Source organism: Corvus moneduloides, chromosome 3, assembly GCF_009650955.1.
Source record: "Corvus moneduloides isolate bCorMon1 chromosome 3, bCorMon1.pri, whole genome shotgun sequence".
In the NCBI taxonomy this organism is placed as follows: domain Eukaryota; kingdom Metazoa; phylum Chordata; class Aves; order Passeriformes; family Corvidae; genus Corvus; species Corvus moneduloides.
In genome coordinates this window covers 111,165,908-111,187,784 of record NC_045478.1, presented here as the reverse complement: position 1 = coordinate 111,187,784, position 21,877 = coordinate 111,165,908, and the positions used below count along the sequence as shown (strand labels likewise).

Below are 21,877 nucleotides of genomic sequence, written 5' to 3'. Positions count from 1 at the left end.
TATCCCCATTGGGTCAACAGCTTCCTTGGAGAACAATCTATAAAAATACCATCTCCTTTCTAACATTATGTCTTCCACGTGTCACCCACTCCTTTTCTAAATCCTCAAAAGTCAGGACCAGTATTTTTGGCTGAGGTGGCAGCAGACAAGACCCGTGACTCCGTCACACGTCTCCTCTGAAGGTGAGAGCTGACGAGGGCTGGGCAAATGCCAGCGCTGGAAACCAAGGTTGGCTCAGCCCCAGCTGATCTGCCTGTCCCAGATGGCCATGGATGACTACGTCTGCCCATCACCTGGCAGCCCTGCAGAGTGGAAGGCCAGGTGAAATAAACACAAATCAGCTTAAATATTGCTTTAGAAATTCATTAGGTAGTTAGGAAGAGTGGGTTTTTTGATTTTTGCAACCAGGGAAATTCCTGGTTTTTCTTCAAATCCAGCTCATTATAAAGTGGGACAACAGCAGAGAAAGCAAAACTCACTTTTGTTAGTGATTTTTCTAGGAACAGCAGCTCCCAGATTAACTGAGTTTCTGTTATCAAAGGGACTTTGATAAGTTTAAGGTTTCATTCTGAGTGGCACCAGGGCAGTGTGTGTACACTGTGAACAGAGGGCGCGCTCCCCAGCTCCGGCTTGTGCCAGAGGGCTGGAAAACTCCCGGTGATTAAATATTAACATTTATTGCAGTGCCTCCACTTTGTTCTAGATCCAAAGCAAGCTCTTTCTCCCAGGAATGTGGTGGTTGTGGTGAGCTGAGCAATGTGGGAGCTCAGTTATTATACACGGTACTGATCACGAATAAAACCTTCACTGGGGCTGAATCCATCCTACCATTTTGGGTGGGGTCATTAGCTACAGAAATAACATAACAACATCTAATCTACCCTTGCAGCTCTGATTTAACCTTGAGATTGGTTTGTATGCTTTTTTTAATTACAGTTCTCTTCTGTCTGCTCTCTGGCTGCTTGGGAAAAGTTGTTATGTGTCTTTGAATGAAACTCTCCAGGCAGAGAGACCCAAACCATTCCTTTCTCCCGAGCTGGCGTGATTTCCCTTAGAACTCTTACAAAGTGCTTCATTGGAGCATCACTTCCAGTTTTATGTATAGCAAATAAAATCTGGGTTCACCTGTGAAACGGTCACTTCTTAAATGATGCAAATTTGGAATCAAGTCATAAAAAACAGGAGAAAGCCACATAAAAAGGAAGGGCTGGTAGATACTGGATGCATTCATAGTTAAGGCCTTTCTATCTTATGATCTTCTTCTCATTCCTCTGCTCTGATGAAAATTGATGACCACTTCAAGTGCTCCAATGTAGTGGCAATTATACAGCTACAAAGAGAGAGGATGTTAAAATAGTTATTGAGGGAAAACAAGCAGAGCAGGATTGTGCAAATTCACCTCACAACCCTGTTATATCTTCCATGGCGTGACAAGACAGAGGTGGGGATGGTGTGGATTAATAATTTGCTTTTTCCTTTCCTCCCTCATGTAAATGTAATAAATTTCTGAAAAACCTGTGCTCATGTGTAAAATCTAACACAAATGTGTTCACCCCAGGGAGTCTGGAAGGGAAACAGTGGTTTGGCCAGAGTTTGTATTTATGCTATTGATTCTGTCAAAGCTGCATAAATGGAAGAGAAGCCTTTCAGTCTGAGTACCAAAGTGCAGCCTCCGTTTGATATAATGAGCACACGTTTTCTGGAACTGTGGTACCCTGGGAGCTGCCTCCTTCCCAGTCTTCTGGCAGGTCAGCTCATGGGCTCGGATGACCCTGCCTAAAGGATGGTGGCCTGAAAGGCATTGCAACATTGTGCTTTTGTGTACCCAGTGTACCTACCACAGCAGGATATGAGTCAGGAGAGAAGGTGAGGCACGTCCTGATTGCTCCACGTTAGTTAGGTGTTCAAGAGCATGATCTGCCTTAGAAAAGCAAGGGTAGAATATCACATGGGAACAGCATGGATGGCTTGAAGCTACTTTCTCCAGCTCAGACTCTTGCCTCTTCCTGCGTTGTCTTTTTGCTGCAGGTGGGGGTTTGGCTGGGTTTCCAAGCAAGCCACAGCCCCGGGGTTGCTGCAGGACACACCAGGCATTCATGTCTCAGAGAAGGATCCAGCTGGCATCTGCTGACCTCCAGCGCCTCTGCACACCTGGATGGAACTGGCCATTAGATACTGCTGGCTGGCTGCTGAAACTGTGCCCAAAAATGGAAGAAATGCCTGTCCCCTGCCCCTCCAGACTCTCACCTTGAGCTGTGCTGGACCCCTGCTAGGTCCAGAGGAGGATCTCGCTGCAGAAAGGGCTGTGTGGGAATAAGGACAAGAGCCTTCTCCAGCACAGAGGGTCCCTACAGACCCCAGGTGCTCCTTACTGAACCAAAAGAGCTGGCTCAGTGGGGATGAAAGGAACATCCTCTTTCATAGAATTTTGGGAAAGTTTCGTAAGCCCTGCCCCAACTCTGTGTCATTTCCAAGTGCAGGCTCTCCTGCTGTCACTGCCTCAGTCTTGCTTTTTAACCTGCACAATTTCCTCCTCAGCCTGCCCTGCAACCTCCATTGCTGGCTTTTGCCCAGACTCCTCCATGTGAGTGTCGATTGGAGTTGTCCAAGCAACACTTTTCCCTCTGTCTCTGCTCCCGTGCTGTGACTCCAGTGAGGCAAGGCACCACAACCCACCCCCCCAGCCATGCTGGCTGCCATCTGCACCCTACTTCTTTCCTGGCTGATCTCGTTTGCCTTGCCAGCGCCCAAGCAAACACAGCGGAGGCACCGCACGACAGGGACATTTCCCCTGCCACGTGCTCCCGCAGCTGTCTCCTTGTGGCCTTTGCTGGGGCTTGGTGGCCACCAGCCTCCCTCAGAGGTGTGCTGGGTGTGATGCCACTGCTGCTCATCTCACACCTGCTGGGTGGGTCATAAGTGGGCCAGGTCATAAGAGGGACATCATCCACCTGACACCTCCACGTTCTGACCTCTTGTCTGTCCTACTTCCATCTCCCACTAGCACCTTGTGTCCCATCTCATCGTCTGCTTTCTCCTTACCACAGGGCTAATTCATCCTCCTCCTCCATTCCCCTAAATTCTCTCTATTTCTGTCCATATTCCCCTTCTCCCAGATTTGGTAGCTTTTGGGATTATCCCTCAGACCAGCGTGGGTCTCTTCTGGCTCCTCTCATTTATGCTTAATCAGCTCCTCCTAAGTTGAAGTGACGTCCTCATCCTCCTGGCCAGGTTGTCTTTCTAACAGTGTCACATATTTCTTTTCTGTGTCACCTCTCTTTGGGGTTCAGCTAGTGTTTTTGTGAGCTTCAGTCACTGGTTTCTTTGAATCATCTACTTGGTTTCTCCCATCTCTTGAAATCCACACTGTTAATTGCTGTTTCTGACTAGCTTCCTTCACTTTGCTTTCAAGAAGTTTGTTAACCTGTGCTACAGCCAAAAGCATGCCTTCTGTTGAGACAAAAACCAGGGAATTAATGAGCTCACACACACAAGGTTATTCTTATCACATTCTAAGATGGGGGGGAAAAAAGAACAGACCTTTTATCTGGAGTAAATGAAAGAGGATCAATGCAAAAAGACACGATGCAAAAAGAAAAGGAAGGGTGCTACAACCAAAAATGGGGGGTGTCATTACAGATAAGTTGTTTGGACAGTACAGTGTTACCTACTGGAAAGGCAAAAAGTATCTTAAGACAAAGCTCATGAACTAACCAGGGGAAGATAAAAACTTGTCATGATGAAAAATACCAGGTGCTATCAATAGCATATAATGGACTGAAAAATACGTGGGAAAAGCAACATTGATTTTGTGTCTGGCCCCGCTTTTATCAAGGTCCATAACCAAACCCAGTCAAAATCAATAGCAGAAGTGGCTGGGAAACCACAGGGCAGGTTTGATCAGGTTGCATCTCTGTGGCTTTGATTTTCAGGTTTTGAGTCACTCAAACTGCATTTCTTGACCTTTTTCAGTTCGACATTCTTAAAAAATATATCCAGGAGTCCCTTTGTGCCGTGACACCCCAATGTTTGCCTTGCCAGTGAAATAAAAAAAAACAAACAAAAAACAAGACAAACATTGAGTAATCATTTATTTTTTTTTACAGCTCCTTTTTATTTAGTTGTTTGCCTGAGGATGTACGTGATTTGGGTTTTTGTACTCACTTCCCTGACCTTTCCCTCCTGCTTCCCAGCAGTGCTGCCACAATCTCAGGCAGAGGAGCACCACGTAGGAGCCACGTGAGTCAGGTCACAGATTATTTGCTCAGGTATCACTCCCTTTGCCAAGAGACATTTTACCCCTGGGTAGGTGTGGGCTTCATCACCTGCTCTGTGAACACACCATGAACCAGGTGACTCATGACATGAAAGAAGTGTTTGCAGTAAGAGTTGGGAACGTGGCAGCCCTTCTCTCATGGATGAAGTGTTTGGGGATTTTATGACTCGTACTTTTCACAGTAAGGAAAACTTTGCAGGCAATATTTCTGACTATTTTTTCCCCCTGTAGAATTCAAGCAGTTTTTCCATGATTATCTGTGTTGATGAATGTGTCAAGGGAGCACATCGCTGGGATGTTTCAAGAGGGGCAAGTGTCAACTCCCAGAGGTTTGGCAGTGTCACTGGTAGCCGGGCATTTGGAAGAGGAGCTGCAATAACCCCTTGGCTGTGGAGTACCTCCCCACAGCTGATATGGGACAGCAGTAAATTTGTGTGCCCCCTTCAGCTCCCTGTATTCCCTGTCAGCAATTTCCATGCCAAGAGCTAAGATAAGCCCACTTATCCTGTGGCCAAGGTCATTACCCGGGTTACAAGACCAGGTTGAAGGACCACAGACTTTGAGCAGAGGTTACTCTGAGCCTTGTCTCAATGCAGGTAGCATTTGGAGAGACCTTCCAGTAGGTTTTTTTTTTTTTGTCTGTTTGACAGCCTTTCCTTCTGTTGACTCCTCTAGTCTGGAAGGGAAAACAACCAGTGCTGAAGAGCACCACCATCAGCCAAACCCTGTCTCCTGTTTTAGCCTAACAGCCTCATTCAATTAATAGCAGGAAGGGTGGCAGGCCCGATAGTCAAGTGTAAATGTAGAAACTCTGAGGCACTTTATTTTCCCCCCCACTCACCAAAAAGAAATGAAATCCCTGGGGTTTTATACCATAATCAAATGTTTCTCTGTGCACTAAAATGAAGCATGCCATTTCTGTGCTTGGGTGAAAAGAAAGGAAAGGCTGGTTTCACTGGTTGGGCTTTTGGTTTTGTCTACCAAACAGCTCAGAGCTTCACAAAGGGCTCTTGCTTCTGCTGTCCTCTCTGCCCGAGAGGATTTGGGCTGCTCAGAAAAAGGCACAAATTCTGCATATTTTGGGACACAAAGGGAACTCCTACTAATCTCACCTTGTAGAAATAACCTTACAGCAGCAAGAACTGGTGCCCTCAAGACCCATTTGCAGTCATCTCCATAAGGAGTTAATTTGCCTTAATTAGCCCTAATTAGCCCTTTTGCTCTCTGGATGAAAAGACCAGGAACGAGGATGGACACTTTCTGTGTCAAAATGATCACTTTTGGGGAAGTTACTGTTTGGCCAAGAAGCATCATTTCTCTAGATCACTTCTGTGCCTCTGTCTGGCAAGCACACTGAGAACAGCAGAGCCGTGGGACCAGAGAAGGACAAGGAAAATGGAACATCTGCTTTCCTCTATACCTACATTGCACCTACTCCAGCTAGTGGTCCTAGGGAGACTGGGAAAGATTGGATCTTTTTCTCTCCAAACGGAAGGGGAGCACTGTTTCTAGCATAAGCCAAAAAACCACATTCACCACTAAAAATTAAAGAAAAAAAAAAAAAGGAAAAATAAAAAGAGTCAGAACTTCATGCCCAGCCCAGCAGAGATGTGTCTTCTACTGTGGCTTCCCTCCAAGTCGTCCCCAAGGCCGTGCAGCTGCCCTGTGGGGACACCTCGTGGCTCAAGTGGCACCTTTGGTTTGCCTTAAGGGATCACCTCTTCATTGCACCATGATCTGTGCAAAGTATTTTAGCTGCTAATGAGACAGCTGGGAGGAGAGACATGAAGTAAAATTTGGAGGTAGGAACAACAGGGGGCAGGTCTAGACCAACTCTTTTAGCGATTTTTTAGCATCTAGTGAAATTATAAGTGGCTGAGTTTGAACCCCCCACCCTTTCAGATGCCCTTGACCAGCAGTGCTTGGCTGCTGTCCTCTCCTGCTGGCCACAAACGGCAGCCCAGCCCCACAGAGGGCAGGGGATGGAGGCACTGCGCAGGTGCTGCCAGGGGTTCACTCATGTGGATTTGGTTTGTGACGGCTGAGATCAAACACTTCACCAGATTTCACTGTTACCAGCCTGGGCACTAACAAGAAATTTAATTTACCCCATGTCTAGTTTCAGAGTGATGCAGCCAGTCAGGAGTATAGCATACAAGGAGCTGGTATTACTTATTTCTCTGTTTGTGCAACATGCAGAGGAATGGCCTGGCACTTGCCAAGAAAAGCCAACCTCATCTCCTTTGGCTTTGCAGAGAGAAATGGGAATGGCTGGTAACCCTGTTTGGCTCCTCCTTGCTCCAGATATTTTCATTCAGTGGTATCAACAAGCCCTAAACCCACAGAGGTGGCCTCTGGCTCATCTCCTTCATCTCTCCTCAGGAAAGCAGAGCTCCTGGTTCTCAGGAGAGGCAGATATTTATCGTGCTCTGCTCTGCACCAGCACCAGACCACACCAAAGAGAAGTAGAGAAGTTACCAAACAATGTTTGAGTTTCTCATGATGGTATTTCATAACAAGGATTTATGCTTTTCTCTTGAAAGCCCACAAAAGTAGCACAGCCATCTTCACCTGGATTTAGCTTCTCCAGTTAGAAGTTAATGGGTCAGGATTACTTGTCTTGTGGTTTGCTTGCTGATGAAGAGATGGCTGAGTTTCCTGCTCCACTTTCCTCTCAGGCCAGTGTCATCTTGGTGCATAGCCATCCCACCTTCCCCAAAGCACTTGCAAAGGAAACTCTGACCTTGCCCTGAACAGCATCCTCCAGCCAGTGCTTTCAACTCCATTTGCAAATATCTGCTGCAAGAAGCTGAGGGGAAAAGACAGGTCATCTGGCTGCTGTGGGCTCCTGCAGAGCCAACAGCAGAACTTGTTTTCTGAATTTATAACTTGACCTCAAGTGCGGTATCTGCTGGGGAATGGAAGAGAGGGAGGGGCACCAGCAAGGGTAGCACCAAGTGCATCCAAAGGTTATTCTCCTTGTCTTGGAGAAGTCACCTTTCATGTAGACATCTCAATGGCATGGAGACAGGTGTCCACACTGGTGGGAACGTGGGTATTTCACCAAAACCTTCCCTCTCCTGTCCAAGAGTTTCCTGAGCCCCCAGCCCCTTGCAGAATGGGACTTGTTTGCTTTCGCATGGACAGGTATTTATTCTCCAGGCTCACAGGTTGAGGGGAAAAGTTCTCCCAGTGTGACTCCCTCTCTGCTAGCTCCATCTGGAGGCTCGAAGAAAACTTGCATGGTAAAATTATTTTTATTTATATTTATTTATTTTACTATTTATTTAGGATTTAAGGTGGTCTTAGCATTGATGGTTAGCAGAGCTGAAAAAAGAAAGCATCTGTGCAATTAAGTTTTTACTAACAAATAATTAAAGATTCTGTAAAACCAAAACAATTTCTGGCTAGAAGACTGCATCTCTAGCTGTTCACTTTTCTATTTACCTGCAGTTACAGTGTTTTATTTTAAGCAGCTGACTGCTCAGCCTCTGTTCTAGTTCAGCAGCATTTATCATGCAGCTATGCAAAGCTGCCACTTAAAGAGCTGTTGGAATGGGTTTTTTAAAAAAAACCCATGACATTCTAAAAAAATATCTGCTCTTTAAGCTGCAAATAGTTACATTTATGTAACTTCCTCTTTTATTATGTAACTTCCTCTTTTATTACTACTGAGGTGTAGCTATCCTCTAGGACTTGCTATTTGGAATTCAAAATGTATCTATAAACATAAAAAAGACCCCAAACTACATGAAATGAGGTGGGTGGGGGGGGGGTGGAGGGGAAAGAGGGAAAAAAAGAAGTAATTCTAATAAACTTATCCAGGACATCTTTTCTCTGTTTTGCAAATCCAGTGCTCTGAAAGCACTTGCCTGAGAAGTTCTCTTGGCTTCCCTTGAGGAAAGTGAGATTCAAACCTATTGATTTGATATGATGTGATGCCTTATATCTCCAGCCAGGGGCAAAGCTCTGTGGTGAGCATCAGTATAATGTTGATTTAGATTCATTTGTTAGATCTGGAGTTTCCAGCTTCACCTGAGTTACTGTAAGAAATAGCAGGAACAGCTGTACTGGGAGAAGAACGATGATGCAAGACAAACTTGGAATCAGTTTTTTGTTAATTTTGGGAAAAGCTTTATTTCTTCTCCCTCTCAAAAGAATTCTTGCTGAGAATGGAAAGAAGCACAGAAAAATCAGATTAGCAGCCTGCCTTGTGCAGCTTTCAGGAGCATGAAAGGAGGATTTAGGATGCAGGGATTTGGCACTCTATGACCAATGCCAGCCAGGCTGAACACTTTCCAGCCTTCCCTGGGAGCCTTTCTGCTGACACACAGACTCAGTCAGGAGCCCTAATGTTCTCAGCTGGTCCATCTAGAAACCTTCCAGAAGTGGATCTGACAATTCCAGCCCTAATTTCCCCCAGGATTTGCTCCTCAAAGAATGCTTGAATGTGTGCACAGGATTTGCTGCTTGAAGCCCTAACTTTTGTTCGCTTGGAGAACTAATCAGCAAGTAAAGAATGGATGTGAAATCCCTCCCTGCACAGGAAGTCTTTATGTCCTGAAAATACCTCATCAGTAACTGGAGAGTAACTTCCAATACAAGGAATATCCACCATGTGGTAGTTTGTAAGTAGCAGGATGATAAAGCATTTGGACCATGAGCAGATGAGAGATTTCCTGTTGAACTGGTTCATGGAAGTGTGGAGGGAACAGAAACAGTGCTTAAGACAGCCTGGAGTTACATGTCAGTGCAACTGTTAACTTGGGTTCAGTCTATCAGGAGAGAGAGATACTCTTACTCAAGTACTGAGATTAACTATGCAATTGTTCTGATAGAACAATTAGTTAGAAGTATTACTTTACAAGAAGTGAGTTGTCTCCTGCAGAAGGCTGCTTTAAAATAGACATCAAAAAACCCTGAAGAGCCAGATCTTCCAGATTTTCTTTCTTAAAGCTTATTCCCTATATGGGGATGCTACAGTAGGTATGGCACAAAGCACACTGCACACCAGCAGCATTTATCATCCCCTATTTATGTTTATCAGGCCTAGATGTGCACTTTTTCCTTTACTTAGCCTTTTCATACCAAGTAACAGTGTGCAGTGGAGCCATCTCCTGTAATGTTCACTGCAAAACACCTCAATTTAAAATAAGATGTAGCATGATAATTACTGCAATGAATTCCTTTGATCCCTGAGCTGATGTTGAAATGAGATTTTACTGACTTTGCATGGAACACCAGAAGGCAGTCAACACATCAGCAGCTTTCCTTCCCTCCCTCATTTCTGCAGAAGTGCCCAAAATGTCATGAAAAGACAGATGTATGAAATTTTCTCCTGATAACTAAACTCTAAGAGACTCAGAAGAATGAGAAAAACAGGGAAAAAATACAACTGTGTATACTTCCTGTCTATTCCTAAGACTGCAGAAATGCGTAAATTCTTGCAACAGCTGCTTCATAAGCATTCACGGCATTCACTCACCGTGCCCTGTCCCAGCTGTCCTGTGCTGCAGCACATTCCATTTTCTGAAATGCTTCTCTCCCCTTTCACCTCTATGTATAATAAGTCTCTGCTGCATCATTGTCACTGTACTTAAAAGGTACAGTAATATTCTGAGAGCAGACTTATTTTTATGAATAAGCCTACTCATGTTTGCTGATTTATTTTATATTCTGGTTGGTAAATCCTCAAAGAAACCATTCAATTTGCTTATAATTCAGTTTAACCTTTCCTTTTCTGGTCAAAGAGGTTCTGTTTTTAATGAAAACAAACCAAAAAAGAAAGATGAGATGACTCCAGATATGACAGACCAAGATTTACTTTAGTACAAGGCAGAAACTTCTATTAGAACAGGACAGACAATAACTCGGGCAAAGGGAAATGCTAGTCATCATGAAAGCTTTTTAAAACTAGTTTCCCTCAGTTTCCTAAAATAGGCTTTCAGGGTTTTTTTTATCTTGTACTATCAAACTGTGTTAGTTACATAACTAAAACAAGCAAATAAAGCGCAACAGACTACTATTAGCCAATATCTGATTAAGCAACTTTTAATATTTTAACATTGTAAGCATAGCCAGAGTGAAGTGTATATACTTGAAGTCTGTCCAGTGATAGACTTGAGTCACTGAACTACTGGTGCAAGGAGAATTACTGGCATTCTAACTTCATTTTCAGTTAAGACAGAGGATGCTGAAGTGATCACGGACTAGGACGCATTCCAGTAGTGCCAAATTCTAATCAAAACTCAGATTGTGCGTTGGTAGCCAAGGCTGAGGCAAACAATTATCCTGTACCATACACAGAAAGCAACTAGCATTGAACAGACAAAAAGTTTGGTCAACAAACTAGTTTTACTTCTTTAATAACACTTTGCTAATAACTCAAGAGGCACAACAGTACCAGTAAGCATATGAATTTTAAAATGCACAATGGCCACTGACAGTTGACTTGGATACAGTAATAGTGTTTGGTAGCAGACCTACAGACGGCTTTTCGATTCTTCCACTCTTAAATGATTTTGTATTTCCTCCTGACCTAGTCATGCACTGGAGAGGAATTCCACAGCAGTCTCCTTCTCTTCAGCTAATTCCTTAGCAGTAAGATCCATCTTCTCACGAGAAAAGTCATTAATAGGAAGACCCTCAACAAACTTCCAGGTCTTGTCCTGAGTGAAAACAAATAAAAAGCCCTCCATGTAAGAACAGGCTCCATTCAGTCTGCATGAAAGAAACTTCGTGGCACAAGAACAAAGCTTATGGTCCTAAGAACCACATCAGGCAGCAGTTAATTTTATTTCAGATAAAGGATGCAACCAGCACCAGCTAGTCATGTCAGATTCTACTTGTCTACCAGCACTTAGCTGACACTCAAGTTAGCTTAACTTGGTTAATAAGAATCCTCTCTGTGAAAGACTGCTAAACCCTCACATCCCAGCAACTGCAGTCCCACACTGCTGTTAACAAGCTCCCATGACAGTTTAATAGGTCTTGCAGAAGATACATGGATTTAAATTCAGCCTAGTTACCTTGATCACAACAGGGAATGAATATAGCAAGTCTTCAGGAACACCGTAAGAATTGCCATCAGAAATGACTCCCATCGAAACAAATTCCCCCTGAAACCAGAAAAGAGACGGATACATTTTCATTGCTAGAAGCAAGCAAAATTTTCATCATTTTCAATATCCTTTATCTCCTATGACACAACTTACTCAGAAGAGGACAAGATTCTTTCCCCTGAACACACATACACTCAAGGTCAGCGAGGTGGGCACACAATCAAAGCATTAGGCAAACAAGCACTTACTCAAGAGCCACAGCTTACCGCAGGAGTGCCAAACCAGATGTCCCTCACATGATCACAGATAGCTTTGGCAGCTGACATAGCACTGGACAGCTTCCTGGCCTTAATAACAGCTGCTCCACGTTGCTGAACGGTCTGCAATTAAGAAAAAAACCAACCATAACTAAATTGTAAAGCAGCAAATCATGGCTTGGTCTACAGGCTGTTAGTAAATACCATCAAGAAAGACCATTGTATGTAATTATTTAATTTTATCAGTGAAGATGCAGCTCTTTCACTAAACAAACATGGCATACAATTCAGAAATACAATCTAGAAGAGTTTTGCCAACCAAGAATGTAACAGGATGTTTCAGAGGCTCATTCCTTAGCTTTACAGCTAGCTGACTTCCCTCATACCAACCAGATGTCTCAAGCTTTTCCCACCAGGAGATTTTGTGCACGTCAACAGTAACAGATGTCTTGAGCAACACAGTCAATTAAGGTATTGTACTGAATACCAATGTGAAACACTTGGTGGTCTCAATCCTACAATACTTAATGCATACAATTCATTTAAATCCTGAAGAGTTGAATCTACCTCACCATACTCAAATTAGTAGTTTTTAATTTTAATAGTTTTGGTAAAGCTTTATTCATCTAGGGCTTTAGTAACCCATTTCCCTCCATATTCCGCTTAGGTAGCCTGTGCTCTCGATCTATTAATACCACTACTTTGTTTTACTAACCTACATTATTATTTATTACCACCCTAAGACATTTGCAGGCATTTGCTAGATTCAGATTCCTTTTAAGAAATGATGCTGATGATGCCACAGATTAAGAATTGGAAAGTGTGTGTGTGTGTGTGTGCACATGCATGAGCAGGGAAAGAGTTGCTGGCCTTTTCTGGTGGGTGGGAAACAGCAAATGGATCATCCCACTTCATCTACAAAACTACCCCAAAAAGTCACCACAGTGAAATGGCAATGGTGCTTCTGTGTCACACAAGTTTCACCAGAGCTGTGATCAAAACTCTTTGCTGAATCATTTTAGCATTCCAACTGGATTTTTCTAGCAGGGTTTACATAGGCTTTCCTGCCTTGAATTTTACAACAGCAAATAACTGATAGCAACAAGATACCTGAAGATAGCTTATTCTAGTGAGAGAAAAGAGCTGCTTCACTAAGTCAATCAGTTACATTGTGAGCTTAGGAGAAATCAGATGGACAGAATGACCATTAAAAAAAAAAAAAAAGAGGTATCTTACCAGGATAAAGTCTCCCTTCAGCCAGCTGTCATCTTTTATAGCTTCATAGACTCCAACTTCCTTTCCTTTCACATTTACCTTCGCATGGTTAACATCTGGATATTGAGTGGAGGAGTGGTTGCCCCAGATGATGACATTCTTCACATCATTAGCAGTCACACCAAGTTTCAGAGCAATCTAATTGGAAATTAAAGATGTCCATTGCATTGACTTCAGCTTCTCAATTCACAGGCTTCTTTGAAAGCATTGCTCTGTTTGTATTTAGCAGAGATAACAGAATAGGCCCTTTTTACCTGAGATTTGGCTCTGTTGTGATCCAAACGAGTTAAGCAGCTGAAATTTTCCTTTGGTATGGATGGGGCTGACTTTGATGCAATCAGGCAGTTAGTATTTGCTGGATTCCCAACAACCACAACCTAAAAATGAAAAAACGAAAGATGAAGTAGGTATTGCTGCAAAACAACTCCCTCCAGTGAAATACATTGCTTGGCCTTCAAAGAAGCTATATAAAAGTAAAGTTTTCTAATCTCTTGGTTGTCTTCAACAAGATTGTTTTCTTAGTGCGTCAGTCATAGTCACCCAATTTTCTGTAACTGCACAGAAAAATATTTTCTAGGTAGGTATTTTCTTTAACTTGACATCCAATGTGAAAGGGAACCAGACTTCTAGGGAGATCTACTGTACACTGATCTACAGCCTGGCTTCAAACCTCATGCTACCAGATACAGGGAAAGACAGACATGTGCACACTTTTCACCAACCACTTTTAAACACTTTCTGGACTGGCTGCCACTGCTTTATATAATTGCTTCATAATTAAGAATGCCAGAACAGTTACTTATCTTGATGTTCATAGGCAGTTAGAAGTAAAATACTGCCTCAACTCAGATCAATTTATTACTATGCAAAACTGATTTTTATTCATCCTTCATTTGTGCCTCCAATGCCTTATGTCAAGCTCCATATACTCTAAATCACACAAGCTGATCTGCAAACCTCTCTTTGTATTTCCCCTTTTGAAAGTGAGTTCAGTAAATTTTCCACTACTCTGCAATAGTTATACTGAAAGTTTTTATTCCAACTGTAAAGAAGCAAACACATCTTCAGAAGCAGTAGGAAGTTCATCAAGAGAGGAAGCAGACATTAAAAAGTCAGTTACAAAGCACAGTCGGAGTCTGGGTCTGAGATTAAGAGCAGTGGGAGAGCAGCCACATGATCCCATTAACTGTGCTGAAGGAATCTGAGAGAGAACAATTAAAATCTTCCAATGCTCCAAAGAATAAGATGCAAACAACCTAAATAAAGCTGATTTTTGTGCAATTGTAATTCCATATTGATACTGAAGTTAAGGGTCATTATGGTAAAGGACACAGATGGATATGAAGTAGGCAGCTGCATGTAGATAATTCAGTTCTCCCAGAGAAGAGAGGTAATGACCAAAAGACTGCTTTTTTTTTTAAATACAGTTTTATGGGGTTGTTTTTCAAATTGGAGGTTCAGCAGTGCAGGGTATGTGTGGAATACAGCAATACAATGTAAGACCCACCTTTTTCACCATAGAAATTAATGACTAAATCATCCACCTATTTAACATTCTGTTTCTTATCTAGCCTTGACTGTGGTCTATTTTCCAGGGCATAAGGAAAGGAAAGCCTGCACTGAACAGGCTCCTGCTTGTGCAATATTCTTATACAAAGCATCCAAATCTCTACATAACAGAGAATTAATGTTTTAAATTCAGTTCCTATATTCACCTTGACAGTCTTTTTGGCATACTTGTCCAAGGCTGCACCCTGAGACTTGAAAATTTTCACATTTGCTTTGAGTAAATCCTTCCTCTCCATGCCCTCTCTCCTTGGCATGGAGCCAACCAGAATTGCTATGTCAAGATCTTTGAATGCAACTTCTTCCTTGTCTGTTGGAATGACCTCTAAAAAAAAAAAGGAAAGGGGGAAAATAACTCAGCAAGATAAATATTCATGGCGTAGTGTTAACGGGAATATTCTTTTGTCCATAAACAGTATATAATCTAATCTGACAATAGCACCACCTTCCCCTTCCAAAACCACCAAGTATAGTCATTTGGCCCTACCTCCACAGATTAACTACTTGCCAGTAAATGGGCTTTACATACAAATATTTATCTAAAGTGGAAAACACAGGAGAAATCTATGAAAAAGATACATTTCATGTGCCTCTATCCAAAAATGTATATATAAGTCCATATGCTTTTCTTCACTTTTACAATAAAATTTCAGTGGCAAGTACCAACACAATTTAAGTTTTCCTGCCCCTTTCACAATTCAAAGCAAAGAAGGTTTGATTTGTACAAGAGCTGGTACCTACATACTTTTTTTGTCACGTGTTACAGTAATTACACTAACACCTACTTGCTCCCTTTCTTCTGCTTGTTTAAACTATCAGAACTCAGCTTGTTTACATGGCTTGAGGAGTGATTTTTTATTTTGTGTCCTTATACAGAAGATACTTGTAAGACTAAATTAGTTTATTTTTTTAAATTTAGCAATAAATATTATATCTATATAAATAATATATTATTTATTTCACAGCTGGGCTAGAATACAATGCACATATGCACAAGTATCTGACAATTTCATGTCCAGGCTGAAACCCCAGGATTAGATGACATAAACCCAGGTATCTGCACTGGCAGTTCTGTTCAAAAAGCCTATACAATGTCATTCTTCCTAGCTTACAGGCTAAGTTAAATTGATTATATTCCACAAAATACAAAACCAAGGAAGGTTCATCCAAGATTTTCTTCTGCCTAACTTCCTGCCAGGGACTCATAAATGCAAGAATTGTACTGCAGCATCTTGTAGGTATGAGAAAAAATTGTTTTGGCCACCTCTGAGCAGCGGCAGAGCACAGTCCTGCAGCTCCATCACCACACCTTCCAATACCGTCATCATAGGGGTGATGTCCAGCAGCACAAGAATAAGAGGCTAGAAAGAAAGAAAAGGTTTAGTGCAAGCTGGGCACAATCTGCTTTGAAAATGAATTTGTCTTGTACTTGGCTGTTACCTCGTGCAAGATTTAAAACCCATTTGCAGAAAACAAACAACTTCAGCACAGCCACCAATTGAAAACTGGCATAACAGAGCAGGACTCCCATTTTCCCCACTTAAAGAAGAAATTACTTGCATATTGGTAAACCATTCTGAGTGTCTATGAGGAAACTAGTGTCAGGCACTGCAGTTCTGACAGTCATTTATTCCCGTGCAATTCAGTGTGAGAGTTACCTGGTCTTTGCCGAAGACATCGCCCTTGGCAATGCTGTAGAGGAGGGAGTAAGCAATCTGCCCAGCAGCTCCAGTCACCAGCACTCTGACAGGTTCACCCTGCAGACAAGGAAATGACACAGCCTCATCCACAGCTCCACACCTCAGCCTCACACTTGTTAAAAATTAAGTTATTGCAGCAATAACGTTATGATTATTTAACCTGGATGAAAGCATGTGTCTAAAGGCGGATCAGCCCCAGCTCCTGGGATCACATTTCTGATTCTGCTAGAACCACCAGCAATTTCTCTGCTTGCTTTTACAGAAACAGACCAGAATTGCAAAAACAACCTCAAGAATTGCTCCTGGAAAACTAGCAAAATGCCAGGAATAACAATGGATTTGAAAAACTTTGCATTCCCTTTAACAACATTGCCTTGTTAATGTAAGACAATACAGCATACACCCACCCATTCATACTTGAAATTTACTACAGAAATTTTATGAGATGTGACACTTGACTGGTTTTTAGATTCTTTCAATTTTGAGGGCTGTTCCTGTTAAGTATTTTGAACGCTTATTTGCAACCAAAGACTTATTAAATGCCAGAAACCAAAGAATCTAGTGGACTTAAAACTACTGCCTCACTAAACTGTTAGGCAGCAATTTAACTAATCCACAGACAAAAGCTACATTATGAACAAATACAGACACTATTATCCGTAATACAACTGCCTATTGTCAAACTGACCCAAAACTCCAAAAGACTAGGATAAGACTGCCAAAATGCTACTATATTGCAAATAAGAAGGGAAAAATTACTTGCCCCATAGCAAAACGCCACTTTGTTAAGCAGAATCAGGACTTGGAGAAATCCAGAGGTTATTCAACATTGAAAATTAAAGGCTGAAAGAGTTTGGCTTATTCAGTCTGGAGAAGAGAAGGTTCCAGGGAGACCTTATGGTGGCTTTTCAGTACTCAAAGGGGACTTATAAAAAAAGATTAGAGCAAACTTTTTAGGAGGGCCCATTATGAAGTGACAGGGGGCAATAGTTTGAAATTAAAAGAGGTCAGATTTAGATAAGAAAGAAATACTTTACAATGAGGGTGGTGAAACAGTGGCACAGATTATCCAGATTAAGTGGTGGTTGCCCCATCCCTGGAAACATTCAAGGTCAAGTTGGACAGGGCTCTGAACAACGTGGTCTTGTTGAAGATGTCCCTGCTAAATGCAGGGGAGTGGACCACTAACCTTTAAAAGCTTGTTCAAACCCAAAGCGTTCCATGATTCTATCAAAATGGAACACGCGCTAAAGGACATTTATAACCCAGTATTTTGTAAGCCTGTTATTTGTATTTCCCTTTTTCCCTAGAGGCAATAGGGCTGGGGCAGATTGTGCTAGGACAGGAACAAGCAGACTGACCAGCCTGCTGGAATGCCAGGCCCGCTTTTTCAGATAATTAAAAGATGATCATTTGAGATACAGACAAAACACCAGGCATAACTGAATGTGAAAGAAGTGATTTAATTGCATTCTGGGCTACATTATGAAAAGCCTAAGCTGCAGAGCAAAGACAGGCCTTGCACTCAGTGCTGGTGATGTTGCAGATGGAATACTGAGTCCAGTTCTAGCAACCTGAGTTCATGGTCTGCAAGATGAGGCTGAGGGTGCTAGACATAGACTGGAAAGGTAGAGGATAAGGGGGTACCTAACAGCAGCCCACCTACACCTTCACAGAGTGTTACAAAAATAACACTGCACCCAACACCTCTCAGCAGTGGCAGAACGGGCTGCAACAGCTACAAATCAGGAGAAAAACTCTGGATTGTGTGGTACTGCTACAGCAGAACAGGGTACCCAGAGAGCCTGCATAACCTTCACTCCTGGCAGCTGTCGAGACCCAGACCAAAACACCTATGACTTGATCTATCAGTGGCAAAAGTCTTGCCGTCAGGCTGCACTGGACAACCTCCAGACATGGAGCAAGAAAGAGGGCAGATTCTATGACCTCTACAGATCCTTTCCAACCAGCATTCCTCTCACTGATATTTATAGGAAAACCATGTGGGACTCTGAGTGTATTCTCCCTGCAGAAGTGACCAGCCAAGCACAGCTGCATCACGCTAGTGTTAGATACTTAAAAAAATGCAGCCACTTACCCCATTTTATCACATAGTACATAACACCAGAGCATACATGAGGAAGTTAAACTACTGAACTTGCAGATTTAGACCTGGCCTTCATTACAGGAATGATCTTTTAAATATCTCGTTACATGATTGCCCGTTACACGGTGTTGAAGTGCATTATTTTCTTTTGAACTTGTCCTGCTATGAGTCACACCCCTCCAACTTCATCGAAACTCCACTATGAGGGGGAAGGAGAGCAGACAATCAATTCTTGCTGGTTTAAATCTCAAAACTAGTTCTGGTACTCTACTCTTGAGCAGGGAAATGTACCATAACATCTGAATGATGATGGGCAGTATGGATTAAGACGCGTATTAAATTTTAAAGCCAACTTTTCAGCATGTTTCTAAGAAGAATCTACATTTTATTTATATAAATGGAACAACATTCTTTTAAAAGGCAGCTAACCACACTACTTAGTAAAATAAGTACTGGAAAGTTACAGGGCTGCAAAACCTTGGCCTTGCAAAATCCCCATCATATAAAAAGTGATCCCGTGCTAAGCTATTCCAGAACTCACACAAGTAGCAGGAGAACGCGTTTTCTTTATATTATAGGGGATCTGAAATCAATTGTGAATTGATTTCTGAATTTCCAGTGAACAGAAGAAAGATTTTAAAGGCTCTTTCTTCTAAAGTAGTGTCACAAAAGGGGGAAAGGAAAAGAGACTTTTTTTTCCATTCTGTGAACTTTATAAGTCAGTCTGATTTAAACACGAAAAATGCCAACCTACCTACTAGCATTATGGTGAGTATTCAGCATAACAACAGGAGACGGAGGGAGTAGAAGATAAAAAGGTAAGAGATAGGACTACTTATTATTTTTTTACTGAGACAAATTTAGCAAACAGCCTCTAAAAAAAACCCCAAACCTTCAATCATGACTCAGCTCCACCTTCTCAACATAATTATGTTTGCTTACCACCATCCTTCCTCTTGTCCCCCATTTGGGGCTGGAGGAGGAAAAAACATAAGCTAAAATAAAGTGAGGAGTGCTGCCTACTTGTTTTTCCTCTTCAAACCTTCAGTACATTGGATTCAGTACATTTCCCAGACCCTCTTAACCCTGCACCAGTTGTGAGCATTTAGCATCCAAGAAACTTTCATGTTCTCTCTTAAATCCAGTAGCTAGATTAACAAACCAAAAATGTTGTGCTTCTTACAAAATGTAGGTAACTCTCACCATAAAACCTTACATCTCATATTAAAATTGGTGTCACTGAGTGTCTGAGGCTACTTTTAGAGAAATGAGAAGCTCCCCAATAGAAGTTGTAGGTTCTGGACATTCATCTCCAGGCGCTTTAACCCGTGACTTGGCTCCTGCAAGTCCTTCATGCTGTGGCAACTACAGGGGTGACCTTTAATCACTCTCAGGTATACAGGAACTAGAGGACAAATTAAGCAACAACTAACTGAACTATTTTGTTCCAAAGCCTTCCCTACTCCACATTCAACCGATGTATAATTGAAGCACTTCAGGAAAATAAAAGAGTAGCAAAAGAAACGATGAGAAAAAAAAAAGGATGAGGGAAAAAAAAAAAAACCAGCAATCCCCAGGTACCCTTCTTCATCTAAGCCAGCAAATGTAGGATTTCTCCCCCTCCTAAACTATCACAGATAAAAGCAAAGCCTCCAATATCAAGTGAGGAAGTCGCGGTCTTAACACCCTCCGCACACACCCTGGTTTAAGAACTCAGTGCCTCAGTTATATCTGTGATTATAGCTGATAGCAGCAGACCTAAAATATTAGCGCCATACCCGCAAACAGCACTGCACTGCAAAACTGATTCAGGAGGTTACAAAGGTAAGTAAAAGATAACTCACAACCTATCAAATGTTGTGACAGGAACATCCTGACTGCACAAGTGATAGACTTTGCATTGCTAATTACAGATATGAGAGACCGCTACAAAAATTATTGCTGATAAACTTGTCTATAAAATACTATCAGCTTAACATTATTTCTGAATATTATAGCCAACTAAGCTATCCCACCTTGTTTTACAATAATGATTTAATCATTAAAATACATTTTTATCTCTTCCAAAGTCTAGAGTCTGCCTAATAAACTTTCCCTTTGCTCTCCCTTCTTTAGAAGGGAGATATGGTGACAATAAACACGTTTGGAAATGTACTAGAAAGTATCAGCAAGGCAGCCGTGCACTTGAAGAACAGCACCAGTGCTGCGGTTCAGAGACCAAAGCAATTCCAAAGGTACTCCTTCCTTAAGAAATGACCTTGACACAGGTTCCCCTGAAAAACTTTTTCCATTTCATCGAGCTAATGGTGGTTGCATTGATAGACAGATGATTTTATTTCAGAAATTTAAAGCCTCTGCCCAACACCACATGCATAATTTGAACAGCAAAGGCAAGATAAAAACAGTGACATTCTGAAAAGTCTGGACATCAAAAGGAGTTATAACCAACAGCTATAACTCTGTGAAACCAGCCTATTAATGTCATCAATGTTTTGTGCTTTAAAAGCTCAAATACAAACTAAAACTTGCTGCCATGTTGTCACTCCCATAAATCCATATTTTAAATAGAAAGAGTGGAAAAGCAGGATAAAGTTTACAGATTTTGGTATTTTTTAGGGTACAGCTGAAATAAGCCACGTTTCAGAGCATGCAAGCATCCTTTCTGTAGCAAAATACTAAAAGCGAAGTTTTGAATAACAGGGTATTGAGTCCAGAAAAACACAGAGATATTTTCATGCCTAGAAAGGAAAGCAAGGTCTCCGTGCAGGTTTGTCTATGTATACATCCTGCAGAAAAGCAAAGCACTGCAGTTCACCTGTGTAACCTCACGGCAGAACTAGAAGGATTCCTTGACAATCTGGAGAGTCTGAACAAACAGCTGGATTTCCGACAGCAAGCAGGGATGAACCAATAAAGCCATTTCACAAGCACTTTCCCTTGAGCTAACACAGAAGCGCACCAAAACCTTTCACGCCTCATGAACGAAGGCGCTGGCAGCCCTCATCTCCCGAAGGCAATGCCGCCAACCGCGGCGCCGGGAAAAGGCGCGATTACCCCTCTGGAGTGCCAGCCCCAGGATAGGGAGGTTCACCGCGTTCCGACGGGGGCACATCCCGACCTCCCCCGCACGGCCCTGCGGAGAGGCAGAGCCGCCGCCAGGCCGGCACCGACCCCACGTCCCCGCCTGGAAGGTCACCGCGGCGAGGCCTCCGCGGGAGCTGCGGTGAGCCCTGAGGCGCCGCCAAGCCCGGCTCCTCCGGGTGCCACGACCACCTCTAGGTCACCCCTGCCCCCCACTCCCCGGGCCCTCCCAGGAGCAGCGCGGCCAGACGGGGAGGGCGACGCCTTTTCGGGGTCACCTCCGCCTGCCGAAGCCCGCTGCCCCGACCTGAAGGAACCCGAGGGGAGGGGTACCGCAGCGGGCCGGGGCGCGGTACCGACCATGTCTGCGGGAGCAGCAGATCCTGCTATTCGAGGTCACCTCTGCGGCGCGACTGCGGCCGTGGCAGCGCTGCGCCGAGGTGCCGTGGGAGGGCGGGGCGCGCGGCCGCACGCGGCCGCCTGGGGGCTGTAGTCGCGACTGCCACCGGCCAGCGCTGCTCTGCTGCCGGAAAGAACTACAACTCCCAGCGTGC

General features: G+C 43.0%; 1 protein-coding gene across 1 annotated transcript; it reads right to left on the bottom strand.

The window, feature by feature from the left end:
• Nucleotides 1-10,082: 10,082 nt before the first annotated feature.
• MDH1 (malate dehydrogenase 1) lies at nucleotides 10,083-21,796 on the bottom strand. Its single transcript, XM_032103532.1, has 9 exons — nucleotides 21,684-21,796; nucleotides 16,094-16,192; nucleotides 15,700-15,796; nucleotides 14,585-14,760; nucleotides 13,124-13,246; nucleotides 12,831-13,007; nucleotides 11,604-11,717; nucleotides 11,305-11,394; nucleotides 10,083-10,944 (listed from the first exon to the last, which is right to left on the bottom strand). The coding sequence occupies exons 1-9, from the start codon at nucleotides 21,684-21,686 to the stop codon at nucleotides 10,819-10,821; spliced, it is 1,005 nt and encodes a 334-aa protein (XP_031959423.1). The 5' UTR covers nucleotides 21,687-21,796; the 3' UTR covers nucleotides 10,083-10,818.
• Nucleotides 21,797-21,877: the final 81 nt, after the last annotated feature.